Below are 22,539 nucleotides of genomic sequence, written 5' to 3' on the forward strand. Positions count from 1 at the left end.
GAGAAAAAAAAAAGGTATTAACTTCCTTCCTGTCACATGAGACTGCTAACTTCCTACCCCTACTTCCAGGAAGAATAATGAAGGCAAACCCTCGCAAACAAAGGTTATTTTCATGTTACTGATAAGTATTTTCTGTTGACATGTATACATCTACATAATCGTGAAGGTTTCTCGAATCATCCAAACAAATTCTTACAACAGATCTATCGTTTTTTGTACACTTAGTCAAAAATCCAAGCGGTATAATTGCCGGTGGGCAAATGCCTTGTAAGTACGTATAATGGGGAAATGCAGTATACTGTGTTAACACGTTAATAAATCAAGGTTTTTGGTCTTTAGTGCTTTTTGCTTTCATAATATCCCACCTAAAACATAACCCTTTAACTGACATCTCTACCGTACAGTATACCTTAATTCGATAGGGAAAAATATATTTTATGATATGTCTTGTAAGGGCCCAAATATTGAGGACCCTTCATCCAGTTTGGATGTGTTTCAGTCTAATCGGTCAAGAACCCTCATTCTTTTTATGACTATAGCTTACGATTCCATTATAATGTGGAAATTCAGACAAGTAATGAGTTTACATTTACATTATTATATGAAATCACCTACTACAGTCAGCCATTGAATACTATGGGACTATTTGTTTATTTTTGTTAAATAGATGTAATTTTTTCGTCATTATATGAATTTATTTTCATTTCACTTTTGTTAGGACAACTTAATGGTTTGCATTGTTCTGCACTATGTTCCACCACTTTAAGACCAATGTATTTGTTGTATTTTCATATTCAACAGATTAGAAGATAGATGAAGCTTTTTTGAGTTTGTGTAAAGGTTTAATTTCAGTGACCCACAGGAATTTAACCCTTGTCATACACAAGTAACCAACATACACAGAAAATATTTTTTTTTAAAAACACAAGTTTATTTATACAAGAAATTTTTAAAATAAAACTATACGTAATTGTATGAATGATCAAGAAAAATGAACACATTAAATGTGACTGACTGCTTCACTTCAAGGATCAGGAGGAATATCACAATCTGGCGGTCCCTGGCTGGACAGCAAATAAGGAAAACAAAGACTCACCTGATTCACCCCAATAAAGTCATATCAAACGGCAGTCACACGTGAAGTTTACACAGCAAGGGCAAATAGCCAGATTAACAATGTACAGATGTAATCACTTCAAAATAAACCCCACACATTAGTAAATAATTATACAACCACATTAGTTTGATCAGTAACAGCCTTAAAACCCATTCAATTAATTCCAGTAAGGAGGATAAGACAGTTGACAATTTAAAACCTAGGCGAGCAGCCACTCACTAAGCCCAGATAAATTTTAACAAGCAAAACATTACGATTTTGATTAACAGAGTTTCATAGAACACAGTCAACAGTCAAGTCACTCACGACCCCGCCCATTCGGTGCTCATAGTCCACACAAGATGCGTTGAAGGCGAGGTAGCGGCAATCTTCTGCAGTGATGCGCTCAAGTCCGGCTTCAGTCGATCGACGAGACGCTCCCAACGGCCAGTAGAGGAGAAACGGAACCGTAAATCCGAGCTGCGAGACAATGGAAGGGCAATCAATCAGTTCTGAATAAATACTCGTCAATGCCCACCACTCATTCGCTAACGATAAGAATTCCCACTTTCCTTAAAATGAATGGATAGAGTGCGTTGATTATTCTCGTAGACCTCGCTGCCAGGAGTCAATCGCGATGGTTGTCACTGCGCAGATCGCACCTCTGATCCATCGGGCCCAAAACCGCAAAGCTTGTCTCTTTACCACGTCTACCACAGTCCCGAACCCGCCGCCGCATGCACGGCGATCCTTTCTTTTTATCCAGTGGATCTACCAATCCCGTTGTACTGCTGGCTCATCAGTGACATTGAACACACCTGCAAAAGAGACCTGCAGGTGCATATGTGCACCTGGTAGACAATAACCCACCCTCACAGGTTGTCAAAAAGTCAATGTTCTCTTCCCGTTACATTTGCATCGAATGTTCTTCGACTTTTATACACAATAAATTTGTTTATGAATAAAGATTGATCTGTTGAAAACAGTTATTTTGAGTTAGATGCCAAATGTTCTCCTAGTCAAATTTGACATTGAAGGGGTGCTTACAACATATTCGCACATTCAAATACGATTTTCAAGAAAAAAACTAAAACCTGGGGAAAATAAATGCAGAACATGTTCACATAGGACACTATTAACATGACTATGCATGAATCCTTTATGAAAAATTTGGGCACAAATTGGTTAAGAAACAAAAAAAATAGTTTGAAAAGCGAAATGATAGACAATCGTATTTATGAAGTTATATTGCTCATCATATCTTAGTGATCTGAAACTGTGAACATGAAATTCCTGATATTGGGAATGCAAACGTTGTATTAAAAACATAAAAAAAACTAAACAGATGTTTTTTTACTGATCATATTTGAACACATTTTCATAAATTATTATTTTTTGTTATTGCAATACTCAGTATCTTTCAAAACAAACAAGAAACAAAGTGATAATATTTTATTTCATAAAACGTATACTTTTCAGTTTATCTCATCAGAACACCTAAAATAGTACAGAGCAAATACGAGCTCTATATTCGGTACAGCGTGTCTCATAGAATCAGAAGAGCAGGAAGCAGGAGAGCAGAGAACAGCAGAGGAACAGGAAGCTCTGGGTGACGCTCTGAGCACCGTTACACAGGTTCCCCTCACAACATGTGATAACCTCAGCTGTACTAACTCCTATTTGGGCATCACAAATAGATTTAGAGATACAGCCTTTTGTAACCCTCAACTCGTCTTTGGAAGTCCCTGATGAAAAGAATGAAAACAAAGGTTGATTCAGTGTAAGATGGCAATAAATCTGTATCAAATGTTTAAAGTGAATGATGTAGCGATCTTAATAACTTCAATCTTCTTCCTTTTCCAGATTTTCACCTGTTGCTGCAGCTGTAATGCAGCGGTCTTCACTCCCTGAACAGCTCATTATGTTTGAGCAATTCTTCCCTTCACAATAGTAACATTTTTTTCCATTGGGGGAAATAGACCTGGGATCTACAGGTGGAAAATGTATTCTTTACAAAATATAACTTCCAATGAAACACTCTTTTAGCAGCTCCATTCAATCAATTCAAAACAAACAAGCCACACCCAGCATTTTATTTTCTTGATTGAATGTCATTTGGAAGTAAAGTGATATAGTTATTTGCACATGATCATTGAAGTACAATACCTGGAGTGTCTTGGGTGTTACACAGGTCAGTGTCACAGCACACAACAGACGTCCTTACATTGCCGGTGTTTATGGACCCACTGTTACAGTCAACAACACAGTCTTTATACTTCATCATAGCGCTATTCTCACCTAAAAACATGAATGATACAAAAAGATCAATTCAACTACACGCTATTTTGATGAAAAATTTATTTATAAATATGTCAAAGTAGAAAGAAACTCAGAGAGTTAAAACAAGCATCATCTCACAGCTGCAAAGCAGAAGAGAATAGCATTGCCTGTTGCAGCTCCAGTAAATTATAGCATCATCTCCATCAGTCAAATATAACTACATTTTTAATAAATAACACTGGACTTACCAACTGGTGGTAACGACGTTGAACTCTTGCACTTGGAAGATCCACTGGGACATGTTTTTACTGTTTGTTCTGCACAAGAACCCGTCATACCCATGCACTCATAACACCTGAGAGAGTGTCCTTTAGTAATAAAACAGAGACAGTGAGAGAGAGAGAGAGAGAGAGAGAGAGAGACATTTTTTTTTACTTTTACAACTCTTTATTTAACATTTACTAAACCTGTAACGAGTTACTCCACTGGAGGCAAGTTCAAGGACCCATGTGCAGTTATTTTATTTACAAACATCAAACAAAGACTTGACTTGACTTAGAACCACTCACCTACAGCGGGTAACAACATTAATAACAGACAAAGACACATGGCAAACATGAGGGCTTAAATACACACACTAATGACAAGACAAGTGACACCTGTGAACAGTGATTAAACAATGAACCAATGACAGGACAAGACACAAGATCACATGAGGGCATGGGAGTCACATGACAATGAAACATGACAAAACCAGGAAACTGAAAGGACAAGACAAACTAGAAACATGACAGTAAACTTGATGAACTAAACACATGAAACATGAACCAACACCAAAACACCCTGTGACAGATCCCCCCCTCTATGGGCGGCCCCTGACGCCCAAACAATATCAGAACACATCAATAGCCTAACAAAGAGTCTACCAAAAGTCTTGGGGGGCGGTCTTGGGGGAGGGATGGTGGGCCAGGCCCGTGCAGGGGCACCGGACCCAGACATGACATGGCCGGGCCTGGGAGCGTGGGCGGACCTGGACCCTGTGGCGTGGGCGGACCTGGACCCTGTGGCGTGGGCGGACCTGGACCCTGTGGCGTGGGCGGACCTGGACCCTGTGGCGTGGGCGGACCTGGACCCTGTGGCGTGGGCGGACCTGGACCCTGTGGCGTGGGAGGACCTGGACCCTCAGGCGTGGGAGGACCTGGACCCTCAGGCGTGGGAGGACCTGGACCCTCAGGCGTGGGAGGACCTGGACCCTCAGGCGTGGGAGGACCTGGACCCTCAGGCGTGGGAGGACCTGGACCCTCAGGCGTGGGAGGACCTGGACCCTCAGGCGTGGGAGGACCTGGACCCTCAGGCGTGGGAGGACCTGGACCCTCAGGCGTGGGAGGACCTGGACCCTCAGGCGTGGGAGGACCTGGACCCTCAGGCGTGGGTGACCATGGCGGCAACGGCAGTTCACCGGGCCATGGCGGCAACGGGAGTTCATCAGGCCATGGCGGTAACGGGAGTTCATCAGGCCATGGCGGTAACGGGAGTTCATCAGGCCACAGAGGCGGGGCCTTCATGGCCTCCATGTACCCCTTGCCCCCCCCCAAAATTTTCTTGGGCGGGACAGCGGGGCCGTGGGCTGGAGCCTGGACGGGGCCTTGGGCTGGAGCCTGGACGGGGCCTTGGGCTGGAGCCTGGACGGGGCCTTGGGCTGGAGCCTGGACGGGGCCTTGGGCTGGAGCCTGGACGGGGCCTTGGGCTGGAGCCTGGACGGGGCCTTGGGCTGGAGCCTGGACGGGGCCTTGGGCTGGAGCCTGGACGGGGCCTTGGGCTGGAGCCTGGACGGGGCCTTGGGCTGGAGCCTGGACGGGGCCGTGGGCTGGAGCCTGGACGGGGCCGTGGGCTGGAGCCTGGACGGGGCCTTGGGCTGGAGCCTGGACGGGGCCTTGGGCTGGAGCCTGGACGGGGCCTTGGGCTGGAGCCTGGACGTGGCCGTGGGCTGGAGCCTGGACGTGGCCGTGGGCTGGAGCCTGGACGTGGCCGTGGGCTGGAGCCTGGACGTGGCCGTGGGCTGGAGCCTGGACGTGGCCGTGGGCTGGAGCCTGGACGTGGCCGTGGGCTGGAGCCTGGACGTGGCCGTGGGCTGGAGCCTGGACGTGGCCGTGGGCTGGAGCCTGGACGTGGCCGTGGGCTGGAGCCTGGACGTGGACTTGGGCTGGAGCCTGGACGTGGACTTGGGCTGGAGCCTGGACGTGGACTTGGGCTGGAGCCTGGACGTGGACTTGGGCTGGAGCCTGGACGTGGCCGTGGGCTGGAGCCTGGACGTGGACTTGGGCTGGAGCCTGGACGTGGACTTGGGCTGGAGCCTGGACGTGGACTTGGGCTGGACTCACTGGGGTGGAGAGTACTGTGGGAACGTGGAGCTCCTCATCCACCGTTCCCACAGTAAAAGATGAGCCACTCAGCTGAAGTGCAAAGTCAATATACTCTGCCAATGACCAGTGGATCTTGCCTCCAGGAAGTCTGGAGCTAATAGGCTTATTTAAACCAAAACGAAAAATGTCTTTAAGCGCCACGTCATTAAACTCAACTAAGTGACAGAGTCCACAAAATTCCTCCACGTAGTTCTCTATGGCTTGATCACCTTGGCAGAGCTTGAGCAGAGAAACAACTGCTGGGTCCATTTTGGAGGTCAAGTATTCTGTAACGATTATCCACTGGAGGCAAGTTGTTGGACCCAAATGCAGCTTTATTTCCAAATTAAACATAAATCTTAACATAAATCAAAACATAAAACAAAGACTTGACTTGGCTTGGCTTGACAATAACGAGACTCACCAAAAGCGGGTAACAACATTAATAACAGACAAAGACACATGGCAAACATGAGGGCTTAAATACACACACTAATGACAAGACAAGTGACACCTGTGAACAGTGATTAAACAATGAACCAATGACAGGACAAGACACAAGATCACATGAGGGCATGGGAGTCACATGACAATGAAACATGACAAAACCAGGAAACTGAAAGGACAAGACAAACTAGAAACATGACAGTAAACTTGATGAACTAAACACATGAAACATGAACCAACACCAAAACACCCTGTGACAAAACCACTAAAATTTAATATATATTCTATCCATGCAAACACAATGCTACAATATGCATATGCAAAACAAATCTCAAAATCATTAAAGAAAATAAATAAATAAATAAATACAATTTAAAATTGCCCATCAAACATCACCAATTAAACACTATAGTCTCATCTTCACATATTGACAATAAAGCATCATTCACACACCATTTAAATTCAAATTCAAGTAAATTCTTTGTCATTTGAAAAAAATTGTGTTCTACTCTGATTCTCGATTCAACCAAAGCAGTAAAAATTAGCAGTACATTTATGTTTTTCCCATCAACAGCCATTCTACAGGTCCTCTAATTTAGCTTGGCCAACTATAAAATTTGCCAAAGTACACTGTTCTTTGTGTGTTTTCAAGTACCTGCATCCATAAACAAAAAGTGTCTAGTTAAAACAAAACCCTAAATTTCCAAGGATTCTTTCCAATACAGTAAACAGTGGTACTAGCCTGGAGCATTCTGCAAAAACATGAAACACAGTCTCTGGTTTGGTACAAAAATTACAGGATGGTAAAACAGTCATATTGAACTTCGAAACAAACTTATTTGTAGGCAATGCACAGTGCAATATTCTCCACTGCAAATCTCCCAAACGTTTTGGGAGGGGACCTTTGTACAAGAGCCTCCAAGAAGGAGCAAGATCATCAGAAACCATAAGATATTCTTTCCATTTTGAATCACACCTGTGATTAATATCTTCAAAATAATCAGTCTTGACACATATCTGATAAAACTCTCTTTTTCCAACTGCTTGAAAAACAAGCTCTTGTAGTCCCTTGAATTTCAACAACTTCCCTTCTTGGTCATCTTCTGTACAGACCCTTGGAGACACAATTAACTTAGGGAAAGAACATTGCATGGAGTCACCAGTCAGGAAACAATTTACAAAATGCAGGAATTGAGAAGGAAAAGAAGCTTTCAGGTGGTTTATGAAATGTTCCACCATTCTTACTGATCTAAAGCCCAACTTTTCACAAATTTCAACAGCTGGTCTCCATTTTCTGGAAACAATATCAATCAGATGTGCAACTTTGGTCAAACCCCTCTCTATAAATGTTTTCACAACAATATTAGATGTACAAACATTGCCACCAAGAAACGAATTATAAAACAGTGGTTCATTCAGGTCAAAATGGTAATTTTCCAGTCTAAATTCCTTAAAAACAGTCCAGGAATTTAAAACTGAAACATAGAATTTTACATCAGATATAAAATTTCCATTATACAATGACATCAAGAACAATTGCTTGTCAAGGGAAAAACCACCAAAAGTTCTGAGCAAAGCCAGGCCAAAAGACACCCATGGTGTAGTATGCTCCTTAACATATAGTAAGTTCTGAGCAATTTTTAGCCTCATAGCTTTAACTTTGGCTGCCAAATCAATTAATCCTTGACCTCCTTCATTAACTGGCAAGTAAAGAATAGCAGGGGGAAGCCCGTGATGACCGTCCCAAAAAAAATCTACAAAAGTCTTCTGTAGACATTGCAATATAGTCTTTGGTGGATCAAGTACATTTAACCGATGCCATAGCATAGATGCAGCCAAGTTATTAATAATAAGCACTCTACCCCTATATGACAATTGGGGGAGAATCCACCTCCACTTCTGTAGACGGCCAGACACTTTATCAAATAGACCTTCCCAATTCTTTTCTATATATTGATCTTCCCCCAAAAAAACTCCAAGCACTTTAAATCCTTCCAACCTCCAAGAGCAGTGCTGAGGGAGTGCTGTAGGGCCTCCGTTCTCCCATTTGCCCAATAAAAAGGATACGCTCTTTTGCCAGTTTATTCTTGAGGAAGAGGCTCTCTGATAGACATCAAGAGAAGCTACCATTTTCTTAACATCTTCATCTGACCTTATCACCACAGTAACATCATCAGCGTATGCACTTAGTTTAACTGTTACCAAATCTGTACTAGAAGAACACACTGTCGAGATCCCACTTAACTGACGTCTAAGATCTGTCAAAAGTGGTTCAATAGCAATAGCATATAAAATACCCGAGAGACCGCACCCTTGTCGTATTCCTCTGCCAACTAAAAAAGGTCTCAAAAGGGTACCATTTATTTTTGATAAACTGTATACATCGGTGTACAACAACTTGACATAAGAAATAAATGATGGACCAAAACCAAAAGCATTAAGACATTTAAAAAGAAAGCCATGATCAATGTGATCGAAGGCTTTCTCCTGACCCAACGAAACAAAACCCACATCAAGTTTATACACCTTGGCAAAGGCAATCAAATCTCGAACCAGTAAAAGATTGTCAAAAATGGATCGATTCGGAATACAGTAAGATTGGTCTGCATGAATCACTGAAGATATGCAAAGTTTAAGTCTATTAGTTAAAGCTTTGGAAAATATTTTGTAGTCAACTCCGAGCAATGACACCGGGCGCCAGTTTTTGATGTCTCCCAGGTCACCCTTCTTCGGTAGTAAAGTTTTCACGGCCCTCCGAAGGCTCACAGGCAAAGTTCCTCTTTCTAGACACTCCAAGAAGACAGAGAACAAGTCCTTTCCAATCACCGACCAAAACTGTTTGTAGAATTCCGCATTCAGTCCATCCAATCCTGGCGCTTTGCCTGAAGAGAGTTCCTGAACAGCTACAGTCAGCTCATCAAAAGTCAAAGGTTGATCAAGTCTAATTTCTCCTCTTTCGCAAGTTGAGGTAAATCCTGAAGAAGAATGTCAGCCATTTCATCATCACAGGGTTCAGCCTTGTAAAGATCTTCATAAAAGGATAAAGCATAAGACATTATTCCACAATCATCAGTCACTTCTCCTCCTCCTGGAAGCTTCAAATGACATACAATCTTCCTATTTACAGTCTTTTTCTCCAGACTAAAAAAGGAAGATGTTGGAGCATCCATATTGTTAAAGGAAGTAAACCTTGCACGGATAAGTGTCTCTTGGGCTCTTTCTTCTAGAAGATTCCGCATAAGAAATCTATTTTGCTCAAGGGTTTCGGCAGTGTCCATTTGATCATCAGTGAAGAGGATATCTTGCTCAAGCTGTTTCATTGTACTTTCCAAAATGCTTTTATTATAGGCAATATAACTCTGGCAAAATAGTTTAATTTGTGTTTTGCCAATATCCCACCATTGACTTAGGGACTTATATAGCTCTTTTCTCTCTCTCCAAGTCTCCCAAAAAAAGGTGAAAGAGTGCACGAAATTGAAAAATTAAACTTACTATTAAATTTCCAAAGTGAGGACTTAAATGTGCTCTGTGTAATAGAAACTTCAACAGACATATAATGATGATCAGATAAAGAAGTAGGAATTATACAGCTATTAAAAAATTTACCCCTAGCACTTTTCTGCACATAAATTCTATCGAGTCTGGCTCCAGATATCCTTTTAGAGTTTACTTTTAACCAAGTATATTGTTTAATCTGAGGGAAAGTTTCTCTCCACACATCCACAAGACAGTGATAAGTTATCAAATTTTTAAGTTCATCTGCCAACTGACTATGGGGCTCTTCATGGATCCTATCTAGAGTGTGGTTTATAGTACAATTAAAATCTCCAGCCAGAACAACAATTCTATCCTGCAAAACATCACTTAAAGCATTCTTCAGCTTTCTAAAGAAGAGAATTCGCTCTGAACCAATATTTGGAACATACACATTAAATAGTGAAAAAGGAAGTCCATGAACCGTTACATCCACACGCAACATTCGACCAGGAACCAATTCAAAAACACTAACAGGTTGCTGCTTATATTCTGGTCCAAAGAGAATCGCAACTCCTGAACTAACACTAGAACCAGAACGATCTCGTCCTCCGTAACGCTCGTCAGGCCGTCCAAGCCTGCGGGCGCTCCATGGCGCTTTCTGTTGTGGGGGAGCGCGCGCTCTGGCTCAATCTGTCAGGCCTCCCGGACAGTGAGAAGAGACGCATCGCAGGCGCCCCGGTAGAGCCCGGCCGGGCTCTCTTTGGGCCCGCCGTCGCACTAATGCAACAACGGTGCGACGACAAAAAGAAGGAGGACGAGGCTTTCAAATTATGTCTTCCTAGGAAGGCGGCTCCACGCCAGGCGCCCCCTGTGCGTTTGCCTAACCCGCCGGCCCCGGCGCGTCACTTTCATCAGGGCAAGGAAAGGCCCCGCAACAAGCCCGGCCCGCAAAGGCAGAGCAACCCACCCTCGACCAAGCCCTGGGGGAAACCTAATGCTGCTGCCGCCGCGGGAAAACCCCCAAGCTCTACTCCCAGCGACTCCAAACGCAAGCGGCCTGCCTGATGTTTGGCCGATGAGGGTTTGGGGTTCATGTTCTCGAGCGACAAGCTCTCTGGACTCGCTTCCCGCACTAGAGCCCCCGTCCAAAAGAAGACGGGCCACTTCTGGAGGGTCCCCCCCTCCCATGGCTGCCCAGCCCATGTGTTCAGTGGACGTTGTGTGTTCTCCCCCGTTCAAGGGGTCTGTTGTGAGGATGTGTTCAAAAACAGTGTCATCACACCGCACATGTTGTGTTCCCCTCACTCAGCTAATAAAGGCTTCGGCCTCATTGTTTCCCCGAAAACAAAACACACACAAAAAAAACTCAAACACATTAAATCAAACGAATCAAATGAATTCGTTACAGAGGGATGTCCTCCCTCTGCAGGGAAATCACTTTTCTCTGCAAAGGGCGGACAGCTCTCTGAACCCACGCATGCAGTCCCTAGTTTCCCCACTAGAGGACGCCATTGCATCACAAATAAGCCAGCTGGGCACACACGAAGCCGGCATCGCTCGGGTGGGTACGCTCGCAAGCCGTGCGGCAGTTTGGCGAGCTGCAGCGGCACCAGAGTGGGTGATGCGCACAATAGTGCAGGGCTATCGTCTGCAGTTTGCTATGAAACTCCCGCGGTTCAGCAGTGTTCTCTTTTCACACACAGAAGAGAGCACTGCCCACGTTCTGAAGGAGGAAATCTCCTCCCTTCTGAGCAAAGGTGCGATTCAGGTGGTTCCCCCCAATCTGATAAACCAGGGTTTTTATTCTCGTTATTTCCTGGTCCCAAAGAAGGACGGTTCTCTCCGTCCCATTCTGGACCTCAGAGTGTTGAACAAACATTTAAGGAAATACAATTTCAGAATGTTAACTCATGGTTCGCTCGCCCGCGCCATAAAACAGAACGACTGGTTCACATCGGTCGACCTGAAAGATGCTTTTTTCCACATAAGCATTTATCCACCACACAGGAAGTTTCTTCGTTTCGCCTATCAAGGCGTTTGTTACGAATTCACGGTCCTGCCATTTGGTTTGAGTCTAAGCCCACGGTCCTTCAGTCTGTGCGCGGAAGCGGGCTTGACTCCCCTGAGAATGTCTGGTCTACGGATTTTGACATACATAGACGATTGGCTCATCATAGCCGACTCGAAGGAAAAGGTGTTGCAGGCTTCAGGGTGAATGTGAACAAAAGCAATTTTGCACCCAGCCAGAATGTGATCTTCTTGGGCCTGGAGCTGAACTCAGTCTCCATGCGAGCGCGTCTCTCTCAGGAGCGCGTTCTCTCTCTGATGAACTGCCTATCGCAGTTCAGGGAGGGGGCGAAGGTGCAATATCGCACATGCCTCAGACTACAGGGTCTTATGGCTTCATCTATCCAGGTTTTGCCACTAGGACTCCTGAGGATGAGGGCGTTCATGAAATGGGTTTCGTCACTACATTTCAGCCCGTTACACGATCTCTGTCGCTCGGTAACAGTGACGCGCACCTGCGCCGCAGCTCTGCGCCACTGGAGGAGCACAGACTTTTACGCACAAGGTACCGTCCTGGGGACGGTATTGTTGCAGAAAGTTGTGACGACGGATGCGTCCTTAACAGGCTGGGGTGCCACCCAAGAGGGCAGAACTGTGAACGGTTTGTGGCCGAACAAACTACATTCAGAGCACATCAATTATTTAGAGCTTCTGACCATTTGGAAGGCTCTGAATCATTTTCTGCCTCGTCTGCAGGGACATCATGTGCTCGTACGCTGCGACAATACCACGGCAGTGGCTTATATCAATCGTCAAGGCGGCGTGCGCTCGTCGAAACTTCATGCCCTAGCTTACAAGCTGCTGGTATGGAGCAGACGTTTTTTCCTGTCGTTACGCGCGACTCATGTTCCGGGAATCCTGAACAGAGGCGCGGATCTTCTATCGAGGGGGAACCCGCTCTTCGGAGATTGGCGCATTCACCCTCAGATAGTGAGCATGATATGGATGAGATTCGGACAGGCATCCGTAGATCTATTCGCCTCGCGCGAAAACAGCCATTGTCCTATGTTCTTCTCGCTAAAGGACTTGGACGCGCCCCTCGGGGTGGATGCACTGGCCCACCCGTGGCCCAAAGTGCTGCTGTATGCCTTTCCTCCCCTGTGCTTGATAACTCCTACACTGGCCAGGGTAAGAGAGGGGGGGCTGTCTCTCATCCTGATAGCTCCCAGGTGGCCCAAAGCGCCCTGGCTGGCGGAGATAATCCCTCTGTTACATGCTCAGCCGTGGCGCCTCCCCCTCCGCACGGACCTATTGTCTCAAGCGAACGGGGAGATTTATCACCCACACCCGGACAGGGTAGCTCTCTGGGCCTGGCCCGTGAAAGGACGAACCTGAGCGCGTTAGGGCTTCCCCCGCGCGTGGTGGCTACTTCACAGAATGCCAGGGCCGTTTCTACACGGTCCTTATATGGCTGTAAGTGGCAAGTGTTCGATGAGTGGTGTGTTGGGCGGGGTCTCACGTCATATCAGTGCTCAGTCTCTGATGTTTTGTGTTTCCTCCAAGACCTTATGGATAAAGGAAGGTCTTTTTCCACTATTAAGGTCTATCTGGCAGCTATCTCTGCTTGTCATGTGGGCTTTGAGGGCTCATCGGTTGGGCAGCATCTTCTAATCCGCAGATTTATGAAGGGTGCCCGCCGCTTGTTGCCAGTCGTTAAGGGAACGATCCCTGAATGGGACCTCTCCTTGGTGCTGGAAGCTCTGTCTCAATTCCCTTTTGAGCCACTGGGGGATATTTCCCTAAAGTTGCTGTCTTTTAAGACAGCTTTGCTCTTGGCCTTGGCGTCAGCCAAACGTGTCAGTGAGTTACATGCACTCTCGGTTCACCCCTCGTGCATTAAATTCTCTCTGGGCGGAAATAAGGTTTTCCTTAAACCTAATCCAGCCTTCATGCCGAAATGTTTTCCTGCGTTCACATCGGGGGTATTGGAGCTGTCCGCTTTTCACCCTCCGCCCTTTTCCTCCGCGGAGGATCAAAGGCTGAATGCTCTGTGTCCGGTCCGTGCGTTACAGACGTATGTGGCTAGGACCAGTGCATTCCGGAAGAGTGATCAACTCTTTGTTTCATGGGCCCCTCCCCACAAAGGATCCCCTGTCTAAACAACGCCTTTCGCATTGGCTTGTGGACGCTATCATTTTGGCGTACGAATCAAAGGGAGTGCAACCTCCAGGGGACATCAGAGCTCATTCCACAAGGGGCTTAGCCGCCTCTTGGGCTCTGTTCAGGGGAGTATCACTGCAGGATATCTGCTCTGCTGCCAGTTGGGCTTCTCCCCATACGTTTGTGCGTTACTATAGGCTGGATGTTACCAAAACTCCGGTAGCACATTCGGTTTTGGAGGTGGGGTCTTCCTAACCCTGCCTTCTCTTGTGTGTGCCACACACATTTCATGTCCTGCTTGCACACCGCAGTTACGTGTGTGCGTCGGTGTGGCGGGTTCATGAGTATGAGACGTGTCAAGCACCGCCCCCTTGGGGTGACCGTCTTTTTCCTGGCTAACAGAACCTCACTGTGAGTATATTGGGCAATCGGGGAGCTGTCCATGTCTCTCCCATAGGTGGATCTCGAACACGAGATGATGAAAGAGAACAATAGGTTACTGTCATAACCCCGGTTCTCTGAAACATCGAGTGGAGAGATCCACCAGCCTTGCCCCGCTTGCTGCACGAGAAGCGAATATTCTTACTGGAGTACAGTAGCGCGTGCAGGCTATATATGCCCGCAGGTAAGGGGTGGGGCCTTACCGGGCATTGGTTGCGCGCTCCTGTCTATCTTGCCAGACTTGGTGCAATTGGATGCTTCTGCAGAGGTCAGGTACGGATGCCCTTCCCATAGGTGGATCTCTCCACTCGATGTTTCAGAGAACCGGGGTTACGACAGTAACCTATTGTTTTAAATCCATCGCCTCTTGCGAAACATCATCTCCTTGACTCTGATCAATCAAATCATCAGTAACGTCACTTATTTTAATAGCGCTTACTTCAGATTGTGTTTGTTTTTCTTCCTCAGAGTCAACTTCATGCGCGTCTTTAACATGCACCTGCTCCGAACTCAACTCTGGCTGCGTGACTACAGGTATATCATGCTGGTCAGCCGCTGCCTCAACTATCTCCGCGGCGGAACTATTGCTGGAATTAGCCGGCATGGATATTCCCTCGTGCGGATCGTGCGGGCTACTCGGCGTGGATTCCACTTCGGCCTGTTGAAGTTGTAACGGCGCAGCGTCCACAACATCAGAACCTCGCGCCCTACCATCAGCCAAATCTCTGTTTGCACCATTATTTCCATTGCGATTCGGGCAAGTCTGCCTAACGTGTCCAAATTCACCACAAATAAAACATTTCATGGACTCGGAACTAATAAAAATAGTATAATCCTTATTCTCGATAGTTAATTTCGCCGACAGGTTCAAAGGATCACTCTGTGAATTCAGAATCATGAAAACCTGACGGCGAAAAGACATAACATGTCTACGTTCGGGATTTTTGCATCCGAGCGTAATCATCTTAATGGGACTCACTAATTTACCATATCGCTGCAGTATTTCCTCTAGTTTCTCATTGTTCACAAATGGAGGTACGTTTGACAAGACAATCTTCTTTGATGGGCTCGATAGAGGCAACACAGGCACAAACATCTCATTGATCTTTTATCCGCTCTCTATTAAATCGTTTACCATTTGGCTTTGGCTCAGGAAAATAACTATCGCCTTATTCATATGAGAGGCAGATCTGATAATAACGCCGCCGACTGCAGCACTCACGGCCACCAGGCATTCCTCTACTGACACAGACGCATCAGGCATGCATTTACAGCCATGTCTATAGTCAGTTGGGAGAGATCACCCGCATTTGTCCCCATTTTCCCATCTCGCTGACCGAAGTCAGCTTAAAAAACTCTACCACTTTACAAAACACACTTCAAGAAAAGGGGGAAAAATAAATAAATAAATAAATAAACAAACTCTAACACACCAACTCCCAACCACGCCAAACTCCGTTCACTCACTCCCAGCATGCAACACACACACAGAGAGAGAGAGAGAGAGAGAGAGAGAGAGAGAGAGAGAGAGAGAGAGAACATCTAATGATCAGTATTTGTACTTAAATCAAGAACATCACAAACATTATTTGTCTTTGTACCTGCAGTGAAGAGAATGAAGAGAAGAAAAACTGAGACGTGCAGATCCATCTTTGATCAGGAAGTTAATTAAATAACGTGCCTGTTTCATCACTCATTTTATAGTTTTTCAAAAGGGGAGGATCTTCATGAGGAAAATAAAATAACCTTTGGAATGAATCTATTTAAGCCAATTTGCTAATAATGACAAGACAATATAAAATTACATAATACACTGCCCGGCCAAATAAAAGTTGCATGTTATATGTCTTGAGTGAGTGCTGGACTTCTGCATTGTCAATACAAGATCTGGACCAAAAATGGATGCACCTCTTGATGGAAATAACATCACTCAATAACAGCATTTATTTTCATCAAGAGGTGCATCCATTTTTGGTTCAGATCTTGTATTGAGTACAGCACTCTGTAAAGTCTCCTCCAGCACATCCCAAACACTTTCAATGAAATTAAAGTCTGGACTCAGAGGTGAAAATTATCCTTCATGCTCCCTCCCAATTTTCACAGTTTGAGCTGATGAATCTTGATATTGTCATCCTGGGATATGGCCATAATGTGTCTTCCTACATGGTTGTGGAAATGAAAAGCTGTACTCCATCAATTTGGGTTGGAAGAACTGATGCCAAACAAATAAACAATCTTAAGCATTTGCCAATTTAAATCCAAACAGTGACTTTTTTTTGTTGTTGGCCGGGCAGTGTAGATCACACACTGCACACAGAGTCTACTCTACAATGTGAAGAATTGGATTTCTGAACACAGATCTGACTGAGGTGTGTGTGTGTCTTTTTAATAGCCAAAATAATTAAAGCTACATGTAAAAGCGTTCTTAAGCCTTAGACCACACGTAACTTTTTTTTTCTTCTCTGCATAGTGAGAAACATGTTGTTGTGGTTTTTGTTGCTATACATAGATTTTAGAGAAAAAAAAGGTAACACTTTAGTTTAGGGTCCAATTCTCAATGTTAACTTGCTTATTACTAGGATATTGGGTTTTTCGTTCCTATAATTCACACATTAATGCCTTATTCTGCACAACCATATTCTAATCTCAGTGCCTCAAATTAACTATATCTTACTAACTATTAATAAGCAGTAGGTGTTTATTGAGGCAAAAGTTAATTGTTTGTTAATAATGAGAATTGGACCCTAATGTAAAGTGTGAGCAAAAAAGAAAACAAATAAATAATCCCTGAAGACCTGTATCCCTGTTATTTCCTGTAGTCTATATTTCAGCTAAAAAATGTTTTATGTTATTAGGAAGAGGAAAAAAAGAGAAGCACCAGTATGTTGTGTGTGTCACAGTGCAAATGTGGTGGATGTGGTATGTATGAGAGTTGTGTGTGTATCACTAAGTAGGTCAAACATAATGCTTCTTGTGAGTCTCTTCTACATATGTAAATGTGAACAGTTTTGATGTATGGCCATATTGTTACAATACAGATTAAAAAGAAGCATATTTGTGCATGTGATGCATGCATTTATAAGTGCTCTTCATATTTGTGGTTTAGGGTTAGGATGCACATTCTGAGAAGTAGGCTACACATGGCATTAGTGGTCTTCTGAAATGAAAATGTCATCTATTTGGTTTTGTTTTTTCTTCTTAACAGGTTAATCCTGGGTTCTGGTTCTGGGTAGTGCTCGTAGTTTGGTTGTGGGCTGGGTTTTTACATGAAGTTGAACATTATCAACCACATAAAAATAAACATTAATGCCAGTGACTAATATCTTGGTTCATGAAATGTACATGTTAATTAAGTTACATTTAGCACTTGCTATGCTGCTATGCTAGCTGTTTATTTGAACTGATACAATTAAATGGTTCCAACTCGATGTTGAGATTACTCTGAAAAGTTTTTTGAGTAAAAGCCATGTCACACTGTAAGATCTAAGTTGTCAATAATGTCAGACTGTACGATAGTCGCTAAAAACGGACGCATCCTGAGTTTTTTATCATCACGCGTTCGGTGACAGCTGCATTACACGCGGGATTTAAATGGTGGCTACAAAGAAATCTCTAGCGCTCATTTTGGTCATAGTTTGTCTTGAAAATCGAAGATAATTTGATGGTCGTCCTAGGAGAAGTCACACTGCAGGACTGTGCGCCAAATCTTCTGACACTGACAGAATTTTGTCTGAGGTAAAATTTGATCGCAGCGGCCATTAATCGGCTGCCAGTGAACATGTCAAACTAACTAGCAGTCATTCAGTTGACTGCTAACACTATTGATGCTCCCCAAATGACATTCTTCTGACTATAACTTCTAAAAAATGTCTTATTATTCTACTAACTCAAACCCTAAAAGTTTACTATTACTCTAATGAGTTAGTTAACGTGTTGTTGATTAGTGGATTATTAGTAGAATATCTAAAGTGTGTTATTGTAGAAATGTAACGAATTGTCTTACTCAGTTTTATATTATATAATTTTTTTTTACTTAAGTTTAACAGTTTTGAAAATAATGTAAATGTGCAAATTGGGCTGTAGCCTAGGCACATAGAGTTTTGGTGGTGGTTGCATAAGCAAAACAAAACTTTGAGAGAAACTTAAAATCTGTTTTTTGTTTGATGATTTCAGGGATTCTCATAAGCCTGTGACCTCAGTCAATATTTGTCATTGCATGCGATCGCCTTGTAAACCATTTTTGTAAACCATCAGTGCATTGTGACAAACAGGTGTTGAGGGACGTGTCGTGTTGCTGGCTTTGGGGGATGTGTGTTGTGCATGTGACGTGTGAAATGAGTGTCTGTGGTTGGGTATCACTGAGTATGGAAAACTAACATGATGCTTCATTCAAATCTGCATGTTAAATATTGTAAACGTGAATGTATGGTCCTATTGTTACAAAGAAGCATATATGCTATATATTTGTGCATTTAATGCTGCATTTGTAGGAGCTCTTCATATATTTGTGGATTGATTTTGTGTGTGAGGATGTAGACAACAGTGGCATTAGTGGTCTTCTGAAAATAAAAAGTCCTCGCTTTGGTTTTGTTTTTTTCTTCTTTTAATCCTTTCACTGTAACTTGCTGCTCCATTTGCTGTTTGCACATTTCTGGGTTAAAGGCGTATGAAACAGTATTTACCATACAACAATAAAGCAAAAATTATATTCTAAGTTCTATTTTTGCATATTTTTATATAAAAATACTTTTGAAATCAAGTTGCATAGTCTCATCAAGTTGATGTTTTTTACATTTGTTTGTGGTAGCGAGGTGGTCACTGAGTAAGGCCTAGTCCACACGTACACAGGTATTTTTATAACCGGAGTTTTCCCTCCTCTGTTTTAAAAAAAATTCGCGTCCACACAAGCACGTTTAAAAAAAAATTCTGTCCACATGAAAACGCAAAACCATGCTATGATTGGCTGCCTGATTTCCACATGGGTCCCATCCACAGCACCAATTCACTGATGGATGGCATGGGCTCAGTGAAACCCTTCTACAAGTTCCTTTACTTTGGACTCAGTGACAGGTAACTATACACAGGGGCAGGGCCCAAGTGGACTGTAATAGGCAGGGCAAGGCAAGTTTATTTGTATAGCACATTTCATACACAGTGGCAATTCAAAGTGCTTAACACAGAAAAGAAGTTAAAATATTCGTAAGTGAATAAAATAAAAATATATAGTATAACAGTTATAATAGGAATTAAAAGAGATAAAAAATAAAGAACAAAATAAAAAATGTATATAATTAAAACTAAAAATAAAACAGGGTTAAATTGAAACACATAATTAAAGTGCAAACAGTTCAGACAAAGCACAGAGCTCATTCAGTAAATGCATAAGATAAGGTGCAATCAGTCTGACGTACAGTGGCACAGCTCATTCAGTAAATGCACAGCTGAACAGATGTGTTTTTAGTCTGGATTTGAAAGTGGCTACTGTTGGAGCACATCTGATCTGTTCAGGAAGCTGGTTATGGCTGGCATAATAGCTAAAAGCAGACTCTCCTTGCTTTGAGTGAACCCTTGGTATTTCTAATTGACTTGATCCTGATGATCTGAGTGATCTGTTGGGTTTGTACTTAATCAGCATATCTGCAATGTATTGAGGTCCTAGGTCATTGAGTGATTTATATACAAGTAATAGTAATTTAAAATCGATCCTAAATGTAACTGGAAGCCAGTGTAAAGATCTGAGGACTGGTGTGATATGGTCATATTTTCTGGTTCTGCACAGAATCTTGGCAGCAGTGTTCTGTATGAGCTGCAGCTGTCTAATGGTCTTTTTGGGAAGGCCGGTGAGAAGACCATTACAATAGTTCACCCTGCTGGTGATAAAAGCATGAACGAGTTTCTCTAAGTCTTGCCTGGAAACAAAGCATCTAATTCTTGCAATATTTTTGAGATGATAGTAGGCTGATTTAGTTATTGCTTTGACATGACTCCAAAATCACACCAAGATTCCTGACTTGATTTTTTGTTTTTAGACCTTTAGCCTCAAGATATGCGTTCACCTTGAGAATTTCATCTTTGTTTCCAAATGTAGTGATTTCAGTTTTTGTCTTTGTTTAACTGAAGAAAGTTTTGGCACATCCAACTGTTAACTTCATCAATGCATTTACATAGAGAGTCAATGGGGCTGTAGTCATTAGGTGATAGGGCTAAGTATAGATCTGGGTGTCGTCAGCATAGCTGTGGTAAGCCATTTTGTAATTTTTCATTATTTGGCAGAAAATAACACAAAATAAGTTATTTTGGAGAATGTTTGTAACCAAGCAGATAGAGCAACCATTGACTACCATAGTAGGGAAAAAATACTATGGTAGTGTGGCAGGTGTCACGTCATCTTATTGGTTGGTTGGAGTGTAGGTAGTGGACCAATTGGGTGATAGTAAATGCACTATTTAGGGACCCTTATTTTGACGGGTATGCGTGTGACGTGGGGTGCTTCTCTCGCTCTCTCCCCTTGGCATTTCCGTTCCGTTTCCCATTCAGGTATGTCGAGTGTTTGTTGGTGTAGTGATGTATATATCACGAGGCTAATATGAGCTATTTATAGTTTAATTTAGAGCGGAGCTGGTGGCGTTTGGCATTGCGGCAAGTTGTGGCGGAATTCACTTGCAGGTATGTTTTAATGCTCAACTTGTAACCATCACAGTTTTTGTATTTATTGCGCGTTGTTCTCAGTAACAGCAGCGAGGGCAGGTGTTTGTGTGTGATTGCTGGTCGCAAGATCGAGCTGCGGCACCGGTAGTGAGTAACCATACAGCTGTGCGTTCAGTGTTTGACATCAACCGTAAGTACACCACTCTTGTCTTTCATATTTGTCGTCGTTTGAACTTTTTCTAATTCTCTAACTCTTATCATCTTTGGTTAAAGGGAAAGGTGAACATTTAAGTCCGGTTCCTATCTAGGATATCAGGTGACGCAGCTGCTGTTTTGCTTATGGGACTATTCTGATTTTGATCGCGTCATTGACGGTCATCTGGACTGTGTACTGTTCTGCTGCTTGCGAGTCGTCTGGGCCGTTAACGTGGGCCTCGGATGTGCGTCCGCAAGGCTGCTTACCAGTTAAGCTTTCGGATATAATTTATTTTGGATGTTATGTGTTTCTGTGTTATTTTCTGGTTGTTTTCTTTCTTTTGATTATTTTTGTATTTTATTCTATTGTACTTGTGTTTTGGTTTTGTTTATTTTCCTTTTTTTGGTATGTATTCGTTGTAAAAGTTTGTTTGCTTATTATTCCTTGATTTAATGCTGCTGTAGCGCCAATCAGGTGCTGGGTGGTTTTGTAGGCCTATGTGGTGTCCTCTGGAGGCCTGAGTGTCCGAGTTGTGACCATAATTGTATTACTTTGGTTTATTTTTTTTATTAATTGTTGTTTTCTTTAATGTGTCTTTCTCTCCTTTTTTTTTCAGGGCCAGCGAGGTCGTGTGGAACTGGGGAGGCTAGCTGCTTCCTTTTGCGGTGTTTCACAGTGTGCTGTGTGCTGATACAACTTCCCTTTGGTGGGTGTGCGTGGTGTTTGCTTTTGTGTGAATTGAGGTGGGTTTTGGATGACCTTCGAGTTGCAGCCGGCCTGCCTGGTTCCCACTAATCCTGGCCCTGGGTAGTATGATTCTGTCATTGTGGGAGTTTTAAATTAGCGCTTGTGATTTTAATATAATAAAGCTTATATTTTGTATCGCTACTCGCGTCTCTCTTGATTCCTTGCCTTCAATTGGTGGAACTTATCTGTGTGTCTTTTATTGGGAGTTATTTTCCCTGGCCTCCCACCAGGGTGGCGTAGTCGGGTAGAATTCAAGTGGTGATTAACATTCCTCACCGCATAACCTCTGCCACATTTTGGCGTAGTCGAGCAGGGTTTACCTGGTAAGGCAAGGATTTTAAGTGAGACGTGGGTAAAATTTTGCTTGGATATTGGTTGTGACTTTGTTGTTCTTTTTTTTTCTTTTCCAGAGCAAAACAGCAGTGTGCGTTTTTTTGATCTTTTGGACAAGTTGTTTCTTTATCAGTAGCCCTTTTCTATTTCTGGGGTGAGCATAGTACTGATAAGTATGGAGGAAGAGATGCAGGAGTTGCGAGAATTAGTGGCACAGTTGCGAGCCGACAATGACCGGTTGCGGCGTGAGCAGGTGCCAGGTGAGTTACCTGGTCCTAGTATTTCTCCTGCTGTTGCCTCTGCAA

The 22,539-nt window shown here is 43.5% G+C and overlaps 1 protein-coding gene across 1 annotated transcript; it reads right to left on the reverse strand.

Annotated features, from left to right (window-relative positions):
* Positions 1-918: 918 nt before the first annotated feature.
* Positions 919-15,980, reverse strand: LOC307137042 (urokinase plasminogen activator surface receptor-like). The gene is made up of 5 exons (XM_079834522.1): positions 15,912-15,980; positions 3,625-3,744; positions 3,263-3,394; positions 2,968-3,084; positions 919-2,841 (listed from the first exon to the last, which is right to left on the reverse strand). The coding sequence occupies exons 1-5, from the start codon at positions 15,958-15,960 to the stop codon at positions 2,651-2,653; spliced, it is 609 nt and encodes a 202-aa protein (XP_079690648.1). The 5' UTR covers positions 15,961-15,980; the 3' UTR covers positions 919-2,650.
* Positions 15,981-22,539: the final 6,559 nt, after the last annotated feature.

Source organism: Gobio gobio (assembly GCF_949357685.1).
Source record: "Gobio gobio genome assembly, chromosome: 14".
NCBI lineage: Eukaryota > Metazoa > Chordata > Actinopteri > Cypriniformes > Gobionidae > Gobio > Gobio gobio.

Bases quoted from the DNA above. Each gene is read 5' to 3' on its own strand.
- LOC307137042 (XM_079834522.1), bottom strand. From the start codon at position 15,960: ATGGATCTGCACGTCTCAGTTTTTCTTCTCTTCATTCTCTTCACTGCA. The intron at 3,745-15,911 runs GTACAAAGACAA...TTATTACTAAAG, and splicing joins CTTCATTCTCTTCACTGCAG to GACACTCTCTCAGGTGTTAT. The intron at 2,842-2,967 runs GTGAAAATCTGG...TCTTTTCATCAG, and splicing joins CATTACAGCTGCAGCAACAG to GGACTTCCAAAGACGAGTTG.